This window comes from Cynocephalus volans, chromosome 14 (genome assembly GCF_027409185.1).
Source record: "Cynocephalus volans isolate mCynVol1 chromosome 14, mCynVol1.pri, whole genome shotgun sequence".
Lineage (NCBI taxonomy): Eukaryota > Metazoa > Chordata > Mammalia > Dermoptera > Cynocephalidae > Cynocephalus > Cynocephalus volans.
This window is the reverse complement of record NC_084473.1, coordinates 57637318-57658495: the sequence shown is the minus strand read 5'-3', so window position 1 is coordinate 57658495 and position 21178 is coordinate 57637318. Positions and strand designations below refer to the sequence as shown.

Below are 21178 nucleotides of genomic sequence, written 5' to 3'. Positions count from 1 at the left end.
ATAAGATATAATTTATTTTTAATTTAAAAAGTCTATTTTTCAAATAATATTGGTTCAAAATTCAAAAGGTACAAATAGCACATACATTAAAAAGTCTCAATTCTGTCCCTTATACATTTAGTTCCCTTCCTTAGAGGCAACCAATCTTATCTATTTTTTTATGTAGCTTTCCAGAGATATTTTATGCATATACAAGGAAGCTCATATATATATATATATTTTTTCCCCGTCTAATGTACACAAACGGTAGCATACTATGCCGCTATATACAATGTTCAGCACCTTCATTTTTTAATTTGTCAGTATATCTGAGATCTTTAATCTCTCAGTCTGCAAAAAACTTCTTCATTCAGTTTTACACTGCCAGAGTTTCAGTGTGGTATTCATTACTCTTCTCTTTTGGATTTTTCGTGGCTAAGCTTGCTTGCTTACTTTTCCATATGAATTTTAGAATAACAATAGATAATTTAGAATTACCTTCTCCAATGCCTTTTCTTTCTTCTGAGCACAGGGTGAAGACGTCTGCTTTTTTGGTTGCTTAGTGAACTTTTTTGGCTTCTCCTTTTTCCCTAATAATGACAGGTCAGTGCTATGAGCTTTCGCCCCATGTACCACTCCAATACACTTGCTACATCTAAACAATAAAAATCATTAAAAAAACCAACATTGTTTTAAGAAAACTAACAAATTACCTCTGAATAGAAAGCAAATACATATATGAGGGTACTTCAAAAAGTTTGTGGAAAAATAGAATTGAAACATTATACAAATCATTCCATGAACTTTTTGTTTTTAAAAGATGACTGGGAAGGGGATCTTAACCCTTGATTTATTGTTGTCAGCACCACACTCTCCCAAGTGAGCCATGGGCTGGCCCAGTTCCATAAATTTTTTGAAGACCCCTCATGTATGAAGAAGTAAAACAAATTGCTGTACAGGGATGCACTGGTGAAAACCTTTGGGGAAAAAGTGATGGCAATGAATTTGAAGTCCCAATGAAGTGAAATATAAAAAAAGTTGAGGGAAACTACATATTCATTTCTCTGAATCTAATTCAACAGTGGAGTCATTTTCTAATTCCAAATATTTTAATTAAAAAATAACTATTACTCAGAAAAACACAATTTGAGAATGGGGGGAGAAAAGAATTCACACACAAAAAATCTTTAAGATGCTCAAGCAGAAGGTAGGACAGGAATAATCTCCAGTAGAAGTATTTCTGGGACACATTATATTCTACATTAGGGCATTCTTGGTGTCAATACCCTGAATCTATTCTTGCTGGCAGTTTACTGAAGAAAGGAGGGGCAGAAAAGAAGATGGGAAAGAGGCATTTCTCTAAAAACAACATGAGGGTAACAATAATATCCTGGATAACTGTTTCCCCTACACAAATTATTTGTAAATCACCTTCACGATTTTGCTGTATCAGTTAAAAAGGAAACTCTACATCACTACAATAAACAGAAAACCTGTAAAACTTGCTACATGGATGGTAACCTTGAAGATACTATAATAAAGATAATATTAATAATCTAGATAGGTTTATTTGCCTGCTGGCATGTCCTGAGACCCTGACATGTGTCTCATTGTTAAATTGGGAGATTACAAGTGTAAAATTGCTAAAATACATGATAGAGTGGGATGTCTAACAATGGCAGTATGAAGAGGCTAGACAATTCCTTCGAAAGAAAACAATTATAAAAACAACAAAAATATTACAAAAAACATCTGAAGGTACTGGCAAATAATCAAAAGTAGGTAGAAAGTTGGGTGTTGATACTTGAAAGATGCATAAGGTAAGAACTGTGAGTTTGTGGCTTTCTTGCCTGACGGCACTTCTCAACCTCCCTGGCTCAGGGAGGAATATCACAGCCTTATGAGCTCCAGGGAGAAGATGACAAAGTTCAAATCAACAGAGAAGCTGGAAATATAAAGAGGGAAATTTTGGAAGCAAGATAGACACATAGGAACTGAAATCTAAAGTGTGAGTATAAACTCTGTCCAAATTCCTAGCTGAGTGTTAAACTCTGCAAGTGTACGAGACACCCTATGAAACCTAGCTAAAAGGCTGGCAGAAACTAGGGTGGGATTTCTATCCTTGCAAAACAGAACTGCTCTTGGTGAGATGTGTAAGTTTCTTGTGCATTTGACTGAACTTTTTGCCCAAAGTGCACATATCTCAAGCTTCAGACAGCAGAAGCCTTACTGGCTTGAGGTATCAGAAGACAGACTTGGGACTGGAAACATGACTAGAAATCTACAGGGAACCTATAAAGGAAGGGAACAATTAAATAGTGATCACCAAAATGTGAAGGTAAGTTCTGTCCAAATCCTTGGCTGACCCCAAAACTACACAGTCTAGTGTGACTCCGGGTGCAGGCTGAGGAAGCAGTAGTTAGAAGCCAAAAACACCTGTGCAGAGACATTATCCACTGCACACCAGGAGAGACAGATTTTGCAGTCTGAGTCAGGGAAGTTAACTTCCTACTTGAACAAAAAACAACAATCCTCAGAAGTACAAGGAGGGTATCTGTCACACAAGGATAACCTACAATGTCCAGTTTTCAACCAAAAGTTACAAGATAAACTGAAAAGTATGATCCACTCAGAAAAGAAGTGGTTAACAGAAACTGATTCTGAGAGGGCCTGCAAGTTAGGTTTAGCAAACATGATTTCCAAGCAATTATTATAAATATGGTTAAAGGAAAAAAATGGTATTATTGGGTGAACACACAGGGAATCTCAACAAAGAAATGGAAACTGTAAAAAAAGAACCAAATGGAAATTGCAGAGCTGAAAAGCACAATAATTGAAATGAAAAAATTACTATGTGGACTCAAGAGAAAATCTGAAATGGCAGTAGAAAGAATCAGTGAATGTGAAGATAGAACATTAGAAATTATCCAATCCAAAGAACAAAGAGGTTTGAAGAAAAAGCAACAAAAACTCAAGATGTGTGTGACAATATCAAAATGTTTAACATATGTGTAAATGGAGATCTAGAAGATGAGAGAAAAAAATAAATAATAACTGTAAACTCCCCAAATTTTGTGAAAAACATCAACTTACAGAGATCCAAGAATCTCAACAACCCCCAAGTATGATACACAAAGTATGATAAACCTAGGCACAACACAGTCAAGCTTCTGGAAGACAAAGATAAAAAAAAAAAGTCTTGAAAGCGGCAAGGTAAAAAGGACACATTAGATATAGGAGACAATGACATGATTGATGGCGTACCACTCATAAGAAACAAAGGAGGCCAGAGACATTGAAATGACCTATTCAAAGTGCTGAAAGAAAAAATAATTGTTAACTAAAAATCCTATGTCAAGAAAAACTGTATTTTAAAACCAAAAGTGAAATAAAGATTTTTTTCAGATATATAAAAATGAGAGGATTCACTGCCAGTATACCTGTCCTACAGAAAATAATGAAGAAATTCCTACCAAATGAAAGTAAATGACAAGATGATAACTTAGATATACAGGAAAAATGGTAAATATGTGGGTAAATATAAAAGACTAAATGTATATCTTTTTCCTTGGTTCCCTTATGTTCCTTAAATGACATACAACTGTTTAAAGCAAAAACCGTTAACACTGTTGAGTTTATAACATATACAGATGTAATATATATGATAACAATAGCTGAAAGAGAATGGAGTATAAAGGGGCGTAAAGGAACTTTTTGGAGTGATGTTCCAGATCTTGATTTTGGTAGTGGTTACACAACTGTGTGTCAAAACTCATCGACATGTAAATTTAAAAATGGGTAAATTTTATTATACCTCAAACTGTTGAATAAAAAACACAACATACTAGTAATTTCTCCTTGACTAATTAAGATAGAAAAATAATTGATAAAGAGCTAGTTTTTTGATTAGAGGATTCAACATGTTAAGAAAAATCATGTAAAACAAGAAGAGAAGACAAAGGGAGAACAGCATTTCTTTTCAATGTCATATTGGAGGATTGTTTAACAGGCCCACCTAGGAATTATTTAATTTTCTAAGAGAATGTCCCCATGTCTGACTTTGCTATCTACTACTGATTGAAGCCCAGATGTTGTGAAATTACATGTTAATTTGCAGATTTTTGTGTTTAATATAACTGCAAATGATTTTTGTCTAGTAGAAAAGATAACCTCAAAGGTTTTAGGTTTATGGCCTCATAGAACATTAATCAGCTTTGTATCTAACTTGCAATCTTTTTTTGAACATTTTTTCAAAAGCCTATAAATACTTGAGTCTTCAAAGGCTCTTTGAGACAATTTTCTGTGCTGTTTCTTGGAACTAATGAGTTGAAAAATTTTGACACAAGTTCATTTTATAGTTTCATAAGAATCATGCTTTTAATTTTTGAAAAATCATACTTTGATGAATGTTACTTAATGGTTCATTTGACTGCCAATCCAAATCATCTCAGGAACACATCTCAGATCACATTTCATCTGCTGATGTGAGTTACACATTTTGAGAAACACATTAGGTTACACTTGAAGTGAAAACTTGGAGGATTATTTCTCAGTACACTGCACTTTCTTTATAACTTTCTGAGTATTCTGTGTTAGTGCCAGGATTAGGGAATCTTGATGGAGTCTTCTTTCTTTTCTTTTTTTTTCTGTGTTGTAACCTACCACATAGACATATAAAGCCATTTCCCCATCCCTTGCATTAAAGTGTTCTGAATGCAACCCCTTTATAAACAATGAGATTTGATTTTAATTTAGAGGCTAATACTTTGTTTCTTGGATACTTCTTCTTCATCTCCAACTTCATCTTCAGTGACCTCAGATCCGGTGGTATATTCTTCTTCTTCTGAAAATAATGACTGTTGTTTCTAAATTAAAAAAAAAATCTTTTAAAAATACAATATGACATCTCTAATGAATTCTCTCAAACTCATTTATCTAAATTTATTTTGTATGAATGAGTCAAACAAGAGCTGATAAAATGACTACTGCCTAGCACAACATCTATGAAATGGACATAAGAATTTCTGCATTGAGGATAGAATTACATTATATCAAATATTTTTGATTTATTTCCTTCACAGAACCTAGCACAGTGATAGGCACATAATAGGTACTCAGTATTTGTTGAATTGTACCTTTGTCACTCAACTGAATGTTTCTTGATATTAGGATTAAATCACAATATAATAATTGCCAGTGTTAAAGTAGTCTCATAAACAACCACATGTGCACATTCTCTGGGTGAATGTGGCCTTGGATTACTTAATCACATCTGCATTGTTTTCCTGCATCTATCCACCCTACTGTCTATCATTACTGATCCAAATTCCTATTTCATTCTTATGATACTGATGGCAGCTGGCATACTACTGGCAAACAGGTAAAAAAAAAATCAACTAATTGATCAAACAGCCAAATAACTGGACTTAACAGATTTGTTGCTTTATTCAGTGTCTTCAATGTGATTTAAAAGTGACTTGAGGGCCGACCCCGTGGCTCACTCGGGAGAGTGCGGCGCTGGGAGCGCAGCAGCGCTCCCGCTGCGGGTTCGGATCCTATATAGAGATGGCTGGTGCGCTCACTGGCTGAGGGTGGTCACAAAAAAAGGACAAAAAAAAAAAAAAAGTGACTTTAAAAAAGTCTTTTAATCATACCTATGGATTATGCAGCCAGATAATAGAGTATGTGTCTGTCTTAAACAATCTAATGGCATTTTTAGAAAGTGAAAAATTGGAGAAGCTGAAAAGGAAGATAGATATTTAACTAAAATTTGTAAAATAAGATACTAATAAGATTCTATTAAATTAAACTTTTAGGAAGAAAGAGATCTGCAAAAGCTGAATATAATTGTTCACATACCAGTTGCAGAGTCCAGTTCTTCAGTGACAAGAACTATAAGACAGAGGAATAAGTGATTAATAAATCTGCATCTACCCAGATTGTAGCTCCTTATTTTGATACAGATATTGGAGAAGAGTTGAAAAAAGTTACAAGCATAGTTCCCTTCCAGGTTGAAACATAATTTAAAACTCAGGCCTACAAGAGGATGTGACATTTAAAAAAAAGAAAAAAATTAACACTTTTCCAGTATCATTTCCAACGGACAAGTAAATCACATGTAGAGATAATATAATTTTAGTTATTTTTTGAACTATTTCAGTTACTTTTTAATGTATATGTTTCATTATAAATTAAGGAAGCAGATTATACATCGACAGTCAAGAAACCTAATTTGCTGTTTGATATATAATTCATAAATAAATGTTAATAACTGAATATTTAGCTGTCTAGAATTTATAAAGCACTTTACATAGAATATTTCACTTTTTCAAGTAAATGCTACCTCAACCAACAAGAAGGAAGTTCACAGGCAGAGATTCCCTGGTCCTTAGTAAAAAAGTCAAAGGCATCAAAGTTTCTGGTCACTTCAAAAATACTTTAGTTTTGCTTTTCTGCACAGCCGCGAAGGGAGGAAGGCTGGACAGGAACCACTGGCCATGCTGGCTTGTTGGTGGCAGAGCCTGGCCTGTTGCTTGGTTCTTCAAGGTGCAACAAAGCCTATGTGTTCTGAAGATGTATGAAGGTTGTCCTGACAAATGTTTTCCAAAAACTTGTTGTGGAAGATGGTTACAAAAAAAACTCCTAGGGCCACCACTGCATATAATGAACATATAGTGAGCTGCAGATGAACATTCAGGTCCTTTAGCTATGGTGTTTAAAAATACTTCACTGTGTCAAGTGTGACATGAAATTTTTATCAAATGATAAAAATTAATATTTTATTTGACATTGATAACCTTACAATAAAGTAGAAAAGTACAAAAAGATTGAGTTTTGAAATTTGTGAAAACTAAATATATTCCTGATTACAATTTAAAAAAAAAAGAATTGTCTAACAAAAAACATTTATAGAACAAGAAGGCAACAAAATATCCATTCATAGTATCTTCATTCCTTAAATCATTATTTGTCCATAATAAAAACCCTGAAGACCATGCTATTTTTTCCCAAAACAAATCTATTAGTTATTCTTTGAGAGCATGGAATGTGTCCTACTACCCTTACAGTTCTATTAACTCAGCATAATATCTTGATATGATTAGGGAGTCAGTTCAATTTCAATTTAAACCAATCAGGTTCATGTCAAAGATTAAATCATCAATTGTTTACATAAATAATAAGTGAAACGAGCTACTCACAGCATTGAGCTCCCCAGTTTTGGGGCCCCATGGTGTATTTGGCTCCAGTAAAACATCACATTCTAGACCCTTTTCATCACAGGGGCCAACCCCGAGGTCACTTGAAAGAGAAAGACATTTTTATGGAGAAGTGTTCAATTTCTTAAAAATTTAAATGTGAATATCTCTTTACTTTAAATGTTTTATAAATCACTTTTTAGAAATATAGTTTCTGAGTACAAGAATGCCACTTCAACATTTACGTTTCTTAATCTAGCAAAAGTCACCCCATACAGGGGAACACTATTGCACTAGAAGCATCATACCTGCTGGATGGTGAAATGAGCTGCTATATTGGTACTGCTTTGAGAGCAGCCTTTTTTTTTTTTTTTTTTTTTGCACCTGGCCAGTATGGGGATCCAAACCCTTGACCTTGGTGCTATAAGGTGGTATTCTAACCAACTGAGCTAACTGGCCAGCCAAGAACAGCCTCATTTAATAAAAGGTCCTCCAGCCCACAACCTGACAGCCTGCTGCAATTTTGTACAATAATGGAAGTGACTTCAGAAATATTGAATTCAAAGAGTTTGAACTTGTGAAAAGATGATTTCAATCATCAACTTTTTTCCTAGGGGCATCAATCAAGCATTTAAGTAGGGTTTTAAACTACTTGGGGGAAAAATAAAAAAAAACATGAAACCCTCAAAAACTAGATTTAGGGTCCCAACCTTTCTAATGACCAAGGACTTTTTTCATTAGTTTTTCCTCCCTTTGGACCACTAATATTTTTAAGTGTTTTGCCTATCAAATGAATATCCACTTGCTCTTATTTTAAGCTAACATACAATTCAGTTAAGCTTTCTGAAATAATGTAAACTATTTGAGGACTGACATTACTGATTTGGGGAAGCACTAGGGCATAGGGGATTTTGAAATGGGAACCATTGAATAAAGCTGCAATACAGTGTTTTGCTTTGTTTTGTTTTTCTCACCTAACTGTATCTTTAGAAAAAGGAACAACAATGACATCTTTGTGCTTTTGCAGATCGTCCAGTATTCTGGTAATTGAACAGGATAGTAAATCTGCACCTTCACCTTGACCACGAAGAGCAACCACATGGTCTCTCACTTTACAGCCCTGTCATGTAAGTGACACTAAATTAGGAAAGTTGGTTCACAGAAACATTCCTTTAAAGATCACTGTATGTTTTTGTTCTTCTTTGCCTAGTCATGTCAGTATATATACTATTTTACAACTTTTTCTCAAGAAAAAATACTCCTAATACAGAAAAGAGATTGAAACATTAGTATACAGTTTAACAAATACCCAAGAATATCCATATAACCACCATTCACATTAAGAAATATAACACTGCCAATACTCCAGGAGTCTACACCAGCCATTTCTAATCATAATTGTCTTCCACTTCCCAGAAGACAACCTCTATCCCGACTTCTATGACAATTGCTTCCTTCTCTTTATCATTTGCCATGTAAGGATGCATCCCTAAACACTATACTTTAGTTTTTCCTCAGCTGTTTTGTTTCAACATTATGTTTTTATGATTCAACCATATTAACCACCTGTAACAATAACATTTGCTTTAATGTACTCGTATAGTATTCAGTTGCATGAAATATACACCATCTGTTTATCTCTTCTACAGTTGATGAATGGTTTGTTTCCAGTATGGGGCTATTTCAAACAATAGTGCTATGAACATTCTTTTATATGTTTCCAGGTGCACAAGTGCTCATGTGTACCAAATCATATTGCCATTATATAAGAATGCCCATTATATTCCACATCCTTGCTAACACTTGGTCAGACTTTTAAATTTTAGTCATTCTGGTGAGTGTAGTGGTATCTCAGTGTAGCTTTAAATTACATTTCCCCAATTACAAATGAGGTTGTGTTCTCTCTCACAGATCTCACGAGATAGCTGAATATTTTCTTGTGTGACATGCCTATTGTCTGTCTTTTCCTTACTGATTTTTAGGAGTTTATAAAACATTTATATTCGTAATATGAAAGTTTTATGAATATGTGTTGTGAGTTTATCCTCAGTTTCAATATTCTGTCCCAGAGGTGAGTTTGTCTCCTCAGTATCAATACATTTAATGTAGTTGGTGTACTTGAGTTTATCTCTTCCTTGATGGTGTTATCTTTTAATAGCTTTATTAGTTTTCCTTTCATGTATAGGGCCTTTTTTTGTGAATAGTTTGGGGTACAGTGCAATTCCATTTTTCTCCCCATATGGATATCCCAGTGTCCCAGTACCTCTTACTGGGAAGTCCATTCTTTGCCCATTATTCTGTAATACCATTTTTGCTGCAGTCAAGTATTCAAGTGGGTCTACGAGTATTACTGAGTGTTCTATTATCTTCTATTGGTCCATATGTCTACACTTTGCCAGTATCACCCTGTCTTAATTACCATAGCTTTGTAATAATCCTGATACCTGGTGGAGCAAGTCCTTCTACCTTTGTTTTCTTTGAGAGTATCTTGGCTATTCTTGGCTCTCTGTATTTCTGTATAAATTCTAGAAGCAGCTTAGCAAAGTTCCCAGAAAAAGCCATTGGAATTTTAAAAATTTTATTTTAAATTAATTTTTAATTGACAAATAAAAATTGTATATTTTTATGGTGTACAACACGATGTTTTGAAATATGTACACATTGTGGAATGGCTAAATCAAGCTATTTAACATATCCATTTCCTCAGTTCTCATTTTTTTTGTGGTGAGAAGATTTAAAATCTATTCCATTAGCAATTTTCAAGTATCCAATACACTGTTATTAACTATAGCTACCATGTTGTACAATAAATCTCTTGAACTTAGTCCTCTTGTCTAACTGAAATTGTGTATCCTTTGACCAACATCACCCCAGTCCACCCCTGGTAACCACCATTCTTCTCTCTGCTTTTATGAGTTCAACTTTTTTTGATTCTGCATGTTAGTGAGATTATGTGATATTTTCTTTCTGTGCCTGGCTTATTTCATAACATAATGTCCTGCAGGTTCATCCATGTTGTCATAAATAATGGAGTTTCCTTCATTTTTAAAGGATGAATTATATTCCATTGTGTATGTATACTACATTTTCTTCATCCATTCATCCATTGGTGGGCACAGATTGATTCCACATCTTGCTGATTGTGAATAATGTTACAATTAACATGGGAGCACAGACGATTTTTTTAAAAATATTTTTTCAACATACTGATTTCATTTCCTTTGGATATATACCTAGTAGTGGAATTGCCGGATAATATGGTAGTTCTAGTTTTAATTTTTTGAGGAAACTTCATACTGTTTTCCATAATGGTTTTACTAATTTACATCCCCATGAACAGTGTTCAAGGGTTTCCTTTTCTCCACATCCCCACCAGCATTTATCTTTTTTCATTTTGATAATAACTATTCTAACAGGTGTGAGGCAATATCTCATTACAGTTTTAATCTGCATTTCCCTGAAGATTAGTAATGTTAATCATTTTTCACACACCTGTTGGCCATTTGTAGGCCTTCTTTAAAGAAATATCTATTCAGATCCTCTGCCCATTTAAATTTTTTTAAAAGATGACGGGTAAGGGGATCTTAACCCTTGACTTGGTGTTGTCAGCACCACGCTCACCCAGTGAGCAAACCAGCCATCCCTATATGGGATCCGAACCTGTGGCCTTGGTGTTATCAGCACCACACTCTCCCGAGTGAGCCACAGGCTAGGGCCACTCTGCCCATTTTTAATCGGGTTTTTTGTTTTCTTTCTCTTGAGTTGTTAGAGTTCCTTACATATTTTGTATACTAACCCCTTATCACATGTATAGTTTGCAAATATTTTCTCGCAATCCATAGGTTGTCTCTTCATTCCATTGTTTCCTTTGCTGTGCAGAAGCTTTTTAGTTTGATGTAATCCTGTTTATCTATTTTTGCTTTTGTTGATTGTGCTTTTGGGGTCATATTAAAAAAATAAATCATCACGCAGACCAATGTCATGGAGCTTTCCTCATATGTTTTCTTCTAGTAGTTTTACAGTTTCAGGTCTTACATTTAAGTCTTTAAGCCATTTTGATTTGATTTTTGTATATGGCGTGAGGTAATGTCCACTTTCATTCTTCTGCATGTGGATATCCAGTTTTCCCAACATAATTTATTAAACAGACTGTCATTTCCCTATTGTGTTCTTGGTGTATTCAGAGAAAATCAACTGGCCATAAATGCATGGATTTATTTCTAGGCTTTCTATTCTGATCCATTGGTCTATGTGTCTGTTTTTATGCCAGTACCATGCTGTTTTGATTACTATAACTTTGTCGTACATTTCAAAATCAGCTAGTTTGATGCCTCCAGCTGTGTTATTTTTGCTTAAGATTGTTTTGGCTATTTTGTAGCTAGTTTTGGCTGTTTTGGCCTTTTGTAATTCCATACAAATTTTGGGATTGTGTTAGGATATTTATTGAGATTGAGATTTGTTTAGATTGCATTGATCTGTATGGGTTAGTTTGCGGAGCATTTACATCTTTACAATACTGAGTCTTCCAATCTATGAACATGGTAAAACAATCCACTTTTTAGTTCTTTTTACTTTCTCTCAATAATGTTTTATGTTTTCTATACAGAGTTCTTGCACATTAGTTAGATTCATTCCTAGGTACTTGATATTTTACAGACTAATGTAAAAGGTTCTTTGTATAAATTTCATTTTCTAACTTTTCTGGTCTATAGCGATATAGTTGATTTTTGTAAATTATTTTTAATTAACCACCTTCCTAAATTCTTAATAATTCTAACAACTTATCTGTAGTCTTTAGATTCTTTGGCGTTTTTTATGTACACAATATCATCTGGAAATTATGACAGTTTTGTTCTTCCTTTTCAATCCTTATTCTTTTTATTTTCTTTCCTTCACTGTCCAGGACCTCCAGTTCAATTTGAATAGAAGTGTGGTGACAATGGGCATCCTTATTGTGTTCTCAATCTCAAAGCTTTCTACATTTCACTAGTAAGTGTGATATTTGCTGTAAGTTTTATATAAGCTATCCTTTATTGGATTATGGCATTTCCTTTTTATTTCTAAATTTTGTTAAAAATTTTTCTTTTTGTTTTTAACCCTGAAAGAATGTTGTTTTAAAAAATGCCTTTTCTGGACCTATGGAAATGATTTTTTCCCTTTAATCTATTATTGTGGCAAATTAATGTTAAACCAACTTTGCATCGTGGAAGTGAGCACAACATAGCCATGATAATATCCCTTGTATATATTGTTGAATTAGATGGTTAATATTTTGTTTATAATTTTTGCATCCAAATTTATGAGTGACAATGACCTTTAATTTTACTTTCTCATATTGTTTGTTGATGTCAGGTTTTCATATCAAACTAGCTTCACAAAATGATTGAAGAAATGTACTTTTTTCATTCCCTCTAAGAGTTTTTCTAAGTTTGGCATTACTTCTTCCTTAAATAGTTGGTAGAATTTGCTGGTGCAGGCACCTGGACCTAGAGTTTTCTTTGTGGAAAAATATTTTATACTGATTCACTTTATTTAAGATTTAGATTTAGATTTTTTCTTGTGTTAGTTTCAGTAAAAATCTTTTTTCTTGGAATCATCCAGGTCATCTATATTTTCAAACATATTGACATAAAGTTGTTCATAATATCATTTTATCATTTTAATGTTTGCATGATCTGTAGGAATTTTTCTGTTCATATTACTGATACTGGTATTTGTGTCTTCTCTCTTGCTGATAGAAGTGAGTTAGCTAGTTTTAAAAAAATAATCTTTTGGCTTTCTTGATTTTCTCTACTGTTTATTTTCTATTTTATTAATTTATACTCCCTTTTCCCTTCATTTTATTTTATTGCTTTTTTTCCTTATTTCTTGAGATGGATACATAGCTCACTAACTTTTAACTTTTCTTCTTTCCTGATACATGCATCTAAAGCTATAAGCATTTAAGGCTATAAACTTTAGTTATATCACCCAATTTTTTGATATGTGGCTTTAAACATTTTTTCTAATTTCCCTAGTGACTTATTCCCTGATCCACTGGCTTTTTTCATATTGCTTTCTAGCATGAATGCATTTGTGGACAAAGAACATATTCAATATGATCTCAGTCTTTTAAAAGGTGTTGAGACTTCACATCTAGCACATGGTTAAATTTTATAAATGCCTTATTTGTGCTTGAAAATAATGCATATTCTGCAGCTGTTTATATCTAAAAAAAACTTGATCTAACAGACATATGCAATTTACACAATCTTCTTTATCCTTACTGATTTTTTTTTTTTTGTCAACTTGGTCTATCAATTACTGAGAGAGGTGTGTTAAAATCTCCCACTCTCAATGTCAATTTTTCTACTTCTTGTAGATATCCAATTCTTTGCTTTGTATAAAAGTGTATACTTTAAAGCCATGCTTTTAGGTGCATATGATTTAGAATTCTCATATCTTCTTGGTAAATTAACCTTTGTAATTATAAAATGACCCTCTTTACCTCTAGCTGTTTTTGCCTTGAAATCTATTTGGTTTGATATTAACAAAGCCATATCTGTTTTCTTTTGATTAGTGGTTGCATGCTTTATCTTTTTCTTTCCTTTTACTTTAAATCTTTCTGTATCCTTAAGTTTTAGGTATATCTCTTAGAAACAACATACAGTGGGATTTTGTTTCTCATTCCCTATCACACTCTGACACTCTTCATCTTTTTACTGGAACATTTAAACTATTCACATTTAATGTAATTACTGATATATTTGGTTTTAAATTTATCATCTGATTATGTACTCTTTGATATTCTTCTTTCTCTTCTTCTGTATTTTTTTATCATTCCATTCCTTCCCCTCACATACATTCACTTAGAAGTTATACATTCTTCTATATTTTCGTGGTTACCCTAGAACTTATAACATGTATCATTGACTCATCAAAGTCTAATGTTAATGATCTCCCTTTCAGATAATGCAGAACAGTTTAAACTCCACCCTCACGACTTATAGGCTATTGTTGCAAGTTTTAAAATTATACATTAAAATAAATAGTATGTATTAAGTATTTAAACATGTCATATATCATTAGCATAATTGATATATATTTATTACAAACACACAGCCACAAACCCACAAAGCATTTCCATCATTATTCATTTAGATTTACCAACGTATTAGTTTCTTTCTTTGTCCTTCATTCCTTCCTATATCTTAAGAATATCCTCTAGTATTTCCTTTAAAGCTGTTTGCTGCTTGCAAATTCCCTCAATTTTTGTTTATCTAAGAACATCTTTATTTTGCCTTCATTCATAAAGAATATTTAAGGAAAGCACGGGTTTCCAGATTGTTATGCTTTTTGGCACACTGAAGACCTTGTGGACTATATTCTGGCTTCCATTGCTACTGCTGAGATACAAACCCTGTCTAATTACTGACGTTTTAAAGGGATTCTATACTTTTTTCCTCAGGCTGCTTTTAAAAGGTTCTCTTCGGGTTTTTTTTTGTTTTTTTTTTTGTGCAGTTTCACTGATATGTATACATATGGAGTTTTTATTATCTTATTGAGAACCGCCTGAATTCTTCAACCTATAAATTAATATCTTTCAATAATTCTCAATAAGTCTTAGCCATTATCTTTTCAAATGCTGCCCTGATTCATTCTCTTTCTCTTCTATTGGTAATCCAATCAAAAAGCTAGACCTTCTCACACGATTATGGTTGGGACTCTAATACCCCACTTTCAGCAAAGGACAAGGTCACCCGGACAGAAAATTAACCAGGAAACATCAGAATTAATCTCTACTTTATGCTGGAGAACTAATGGACATATATAGTACATTTCATCCAACTTCTCAGAATACATATTCTCAGCAACACATGGAACATTTTCTAGAATAGATAATATGTTAGGTCACAAAACAAGCCTCAACAACAACAACAAAAAAATAGTATCAACTACCTTGTCCAACCACAATGGAATAAAACTAGAAAACAACAAAAGGGACACAAAAAACCATACAAATACATGGAAATCAGACAATATGCTCCTAAACAACAAATAGTTCAAAGAAGAAATCAAAAAGGAAATTAAAAAATTCCTGGAGGCAAGTGAAAATGAAAACACAACATACCAGAACTTATGGGATATAGCAAAAGCAGTTCTAAGAGAGAAGTTTATAGCAATAAATGCCAAAAAAGAAGAAAGACTTCAAATAAACAAACTTAAGGAATTAGAAAAACAAGAATAACACAACTCTAAATCAGTAGAAGCAGAGAAATAACAAAGGTCAGAGCAAAAAGAAATGAATTAGAGATTAAAAAAACAATACAAAAGATCTATGAAACAAATAGTTGGGCTTTTTAAAAAATAAAATAAACATTTAAGTGAGACTAACAAAGAAAAAAGAGAGAACATTCAAATAAATAAAATAAAACATGAAAATGGAGACATTACAACTGATACCACAACACCACAAAAATACAAAACATCATAAGAGACTACTAAAAACAATTAACTATATGAGACAAACTGGAAAATCTAGAAGAAATGGATAAACTCCTGGACACATACAACTTACCAAGGTGGAATCATGAAGAACTAGAAAACCTAAACAGACCAATAACCAGTAATGAAATTGAAGCAGTAATAAAAAGATTCCCAGTGAAGAAAACCCCAAGACCAGATGGCTTAACTACTGAATTTTACCAAACATTTAAAAGATATCTAATATTAATTTTTCTCAAACTCTTCCAAAAAATTGAAGAGGAGGGAATACTTCCAAACTCATTCTATGAGGCCAAAATTAAACGTATACCAAAACTGGAAAAAGATACTATAAAAACAAACAACAAAACACAAAAACAAAAAACACTACAGACCAATATCCCTAATGAACACATATGCAAAGATCCTCAACAAACTATTGGAAAACAGAATCCAACAAGACATTGAAAAGATCATTCACCATGATCAAGTGGGATTCTTCTCAGGGATGCAAGGATGGTTCAACATACACAAGTCAATAAATGTGTTATATCACATCAAAAGAATGAAAGGAAAAAACCATATGATTAAATAACAGAAGCAGAAAAAGCACTTGATAAAATCCAATACCCCTTCATAATAAAAACACTCCACAAACTAGGTATAGAGGGAATGTACCTCAACAAAATAAAGGACATATACAACAAACCACAGCTAGTATCATTCTGAATGAACAAAAATTAGACGCTTTTCCTCTAAGATCTGGAACAAGACAAGGATGCCCATTTTCCCCACTCTTATTCAGCATAGTGCTGGAAGTTCTAGCCAGCACAATAAGGCAAGAGAAAGCAATAAAGGGCATCCAAATTGAAAAGGAGGAAGTCAAACTATCCCTATTTGTAGATGACATGATCCCATAGATAAAGAGCCCTAAAGACTCCACAAAAATTACTAGAACTAAAATGAATTCAGTATAGTGGCAGGATACAAAATCAATACACAGAAATCATTAGCTTTCCCATATGTCAATAATGAAACACCAGAAGAAGAAATCAAGAAAGTAATCCCATTTACAACAGCTAACAAAAACTGAAATACCTAGGAGTAAACTTAACCAAGGAGGTAAAGACCTCTGCAATGAAAACTATAAAACATTGGTGAAAAAAAACTGAAGAGGACACAAAAATAAATGGAAATATATCTCATGTTCATGGGTTGGAAGAATTAAAAATATAAAAATGTCCATATTACTCAAAGCAATCTACACATTCAATGCAATCCCTATCAAAATACCATTGACATTCATCAGAGATAGAAAACATGATCTTAAAATTTGTTTGGAACCACAAAATACCCCATATAGTTGAAACAATGTTGAATGAAAAGAACAAAGTTGGAGGCATCACACTTCCTGACCTCAAACTATACCACAAAGCTATTGTAACCAAAACAGCATGGTACTGGCATAAAAACAGATAAATAGAGAGCCCAGAAACAAACCCATACACTTATAGCCAACTGATTTTTGACAAAGGTACCAAGAATATACAGTGGAGAAAGGACAGTCTCTTCAAAAAATGGTGCTGGGAAACTGAATATCCACATGCAGAAGATTGAAACTAGACCCTCATCTCTTGCCAAACACAAAAATCAACTCAAAATGATTTAAAGACCTAAATTTAAGTTATAAAACTATGAAAGTACTAGAAAAAAACATAGAGGAAATGCTCCATGAAATGAGAGAGGACAGGGCTTTTTTGAAAGAGACCACAAAGCACAGGCAACTAAAGTAAAAAAACACAAACTGGACTATATCAAACCAAAAAGCTTCTGCACAGCAAGGGACATTATCAGCAAAGTGAAGAGACAACCTACAGAATGGGAGAAAGTGTTTGCAAACTACACATTAGACAAGGGGCTAATATCAGAATATATAAGGAACTCAAACAACTCAAAAGCAAAAATCCCCAAATAACCCAATTAAAAAATGGGCAAAGAACCTGAATAGATATTCTTGAAAGAAGACATACAAATGGCCAACAAGTATACGAAAAAATGCTCAAAATCACTAATCATCAGGGTAATAAATATCAAAACCACAGCAAGGACAGCTGATCTGCCCCCCAGTCAGTGTAGGACCAGATAGAGGAGACTGGTCAGGAACACAGAATTGCATGGGGTGCAGTTTGATGAAAAGACTTGGGCCCAGACCAGTGTTTCTACACAACCTAGGTGCACTGGATTTCACTAAACCCAGAAGTCCTATAAAGTTGACCATTAAAACCTAACCTACACAAAAAGCCTTCCTTAGCGAGTCAGCAGCAAAGCAGCAATTTCGCCTAACCACACAGCTCAAGTCCTAGTCCCCACAGGAAGTTCCCCCACGTTAGAAGTAAGCAAAGGACAACCAATTAGATCCAGTGCAGAGTTTAAGTGGTGGGAACAGCAAATAATCCAACACAGAACTGAAAGAAAAAACAGAGTAACCACAACCAGAGACAAAGTTTGTTATTAACTAGTAAAGGTCTCATTTCACCAAAAAACACCTATAACCCCTGGAAGGCCTGGACGTCCCCTGGGCTAGTAAGCCAGAAAGGAGGGACAACCAGGAACACCACCAGTGCCACAGGGCCTGCCTGCGGTCCTGAGGTTGGAGCCAGGGACTGGACCCCCTCCCACAACCAGGCACACTGCCATCACCACCAACAACTAGGTAAGGAGCATGGCAAAAACATCACCTCCGTGTGGGTGGCCCACCACAGCCACCACAATAACCATGGCTGCCACAAAAGTAGCTAGATACCACAACCACCGTGTACATGGTCTGCCAGCTACTGGAGTGCATTGACACAAGGAGAGTCACCAGTAGAGACCAAAGAAAAGAAGAGGATGTCTCTCTCCACAAAGCTCATTCCAGAGTGACAAAAGAAACATCTGCTCTACGATAATATTGGGGGACCCGAACATACCTCTCAGCATTGGACAGATCATCTAGGCAGCAAATCAACAGAGTAATGATTACCCTTTCAGAAGTAGAGAAGAAATCTAGGGGAATTAGAGAGGGATGGGGAGAGATTGGACAAGGGGCATAAATAAGTATGATTTGTAACAATATATATGCTAGTAATATTGATTTGATCAACAGAGGTCAACGTTGGACCTCCAAAATATATATAATCAATTGACTCAACAAAAATTTAGAAAAAAAAAAATGATATCCTATCATTTGCAGCAACCTGGATGGAACTGGAAACCATCGTGTCAAGTGAAGTAAGTCAGGCACAGAAAGACAAATATTGCATGATCTCACTCATATGCAGAATCTAAAGTAAAACAAAACAAAATTGGTTCTCATAGAAGGAGAGAGTAGAATAATGGTTACCAGAGACTGGGAGGGAAGGGGGGTGAGGGAGGAGGAGAAGGGGGGGACTAACAGGTCAAGACTATACTCTCTACCCTAAGTGAATTGTTGTGCAGTACATGCATATATTGAACCAACACACTGTACCCCACAAAAATAACGTTGAAAAAAATTCTACCAGAAACTTTAGTTGTTTATTTATTTTTTCTTTTTTTTAAAAAGATGACCAGCAAGGGGATCTTAACTCTTGACCTGGCATTGTCAGCACCACGCTCTCCCAAGTGAGCTAACCAGCCATCCCTATATAGGATCCGAACCTGTGGCCCCAGTGTTATCAGCACCACACTCTCCCACGTAAGCCATGGGTCGGCCCTTCAGAAACTTTAAATATGAACATTAAATGGATAACCTATTACCTCACCAATAAAATTTCTTACAAATCAAGTTAGTAATTGATTGCAAATATGACAAACCTCCCTATCCAGCATAAATTCCATGATCCATCATTTCAGTAACATTCATGCCAATACCCCAAATTCCTTGACCCTAAATTTCATCATATCTACCTAGCAAACCCCCCAGCTCAATTTTTCCAAAAAGTCTATTTCAAACCTTCAATACTTCCCTCAAACCTTGGAAGCCTTCTTTTTCCCCCTCATTCATAGCAGATGGCTTTATCTTCTATATTGTAGAGAACAGAAAAGCCATAAAATTGGAACAAGTTATCATCTAAATGACAAAGTCCCAGTTTTACTAATATCTGAAACCATCCTATTCTTCTCTCATGTTATAATAGAGGAGCTTCTATCTAAACTAATAATGCCACTTATTCTTAAAATCCCACCCTACCTGCCTCTTCACAAAACTTACATTGTCAACCTCTCCTTCTCAATTGGATTCTTTCCACTGGCTTTTAAAAAGGTCTCTCTCTTCAAAACAAAGCAGAAACAGCTGGTCTGATGGTAGTGGGTTATAAGAATTTATTAATATTAGTGTCACTAAAGTTGGTATACAACCCCCAACTGCTAAATTTGATTGGCTTAAAAAAGAAAACAGGTAGGAAAGAAAGAACAAAAGAAAGAACAACCAACCAAATGAATGAACAAATGAAAGAAAGAAAAGAAAAGAAAGAGACGGACCACAATAAAATGTTAAACTTTCAGAAGGAGAGAACAGACCTATAGTTACTAGAGGTGGAAAAGGGGGAGTGAGGTTAGGGAGCAATTGAGCAAGGGACACAAAGAGTAATTAAGGTTTGTAATGACAAACATGCTAATAGTATTGATTTGATCATCACATACTGTGTACAAATACTGACAGTCAACTCTGTAACCCATAAATATGTATAATCAAAAGTAAATAAATAAATAAAATTTTTAGGGAAAAAAAGAAAACAGAAACAATAAACAAATGCCCATAGCCTATACTGACTGTAGTGGATTGAATTATGTCCCCCCAAAACTCCGTGAAGCTTGAGTTGTGTCCCCCAAGTTTTACATATTAGGAACTTAGCCCCCACTGTGACTGTTAAGAGGGTGGGAAATCCTATTATGGTAATTGTAAAGTGAGGCCTTGAAGAGGTGATTGGATTGTAGGACCATGCCATAGTGAATGGATTAAAAATGGTGGTCAGGGGCGTGGCTCAGAGGGCTTTAAAAGAAGAGGAGAATCTGTCTCTCTCTCTCTCTCTGCTCTCGCTGCTTCCACCATCTTGCAATGTGAGACCCTGGGTCACTGTTGCCACCACCAGATGGACTTTGGACTTCCCAGCCTCAGAAACTGTAAGCGATAAATTTCATTTTCTTTATAAATCACCCAGTTTTGTGTATTTTGTTATAAGCAACACAAAACAGACTAATACACTGACCTATCTCCTGCCTTTTTCAAATTTCCCCAAAGAGTTGTTATTTACACTGTCTCCACTCGTTCATCTCCCACTCGCTTCTCCATCCATACCAACCTGGCTTTTGGATCCAGAACGCCACTACAACAGCTCTTCACACCTATGAATTCCAGGTTACCAAGGTCAAAAGACACATTTCTTCCATAATTTTACTTGACCTCTTAGCAGTATTTGGCACTGCAGACTACCTTCTCTTTCTTTAGATACTACTCCCTTGGCTTTCATGACAACATCTTGGTTTTCTTCCAGTTATTTTGGCTGCTCTTGATCCTCTCC

At 34.6% G+C, this 21178-nt stretch overlaps 1 protein-coding gene across 1 annotated transcript in view; it reads right to left on the bottom strand.

Annotated features, from left to right (window-relative positions):
- Positions 1 to 21178, bottom strand: part of SANBR (SANT and BTB domain regulator of CSR) — a 57697-nt gene that overhangs the window by 4479 nt on the left and 32040 nt on the right. The window contains exons 13-17 of the mRNA XM_063078568.1: positions 8150 to 8295; positions 7179 to 7278; positions 5839 to 5871; positions 4745 to 4844; positions 478 to 569 (exon numbers count right to left, since the gene is read on the bottom strand). Of these exons, the coding sequence (XP_062934638.1) occupies positions 478 to 569; positions 4745 to 4844; positions 5839 to 5871; positions 7179 to 7278; positions 8150 to 8295 (471 nt within the window). The remainder of the gene's footprint in view (positions 1 to 477; positions 570 to 4744; positions 4845 to 5838; positions 5872 to 7178; positions 7279 to 8149; positions 8296 to 21178) is intronic.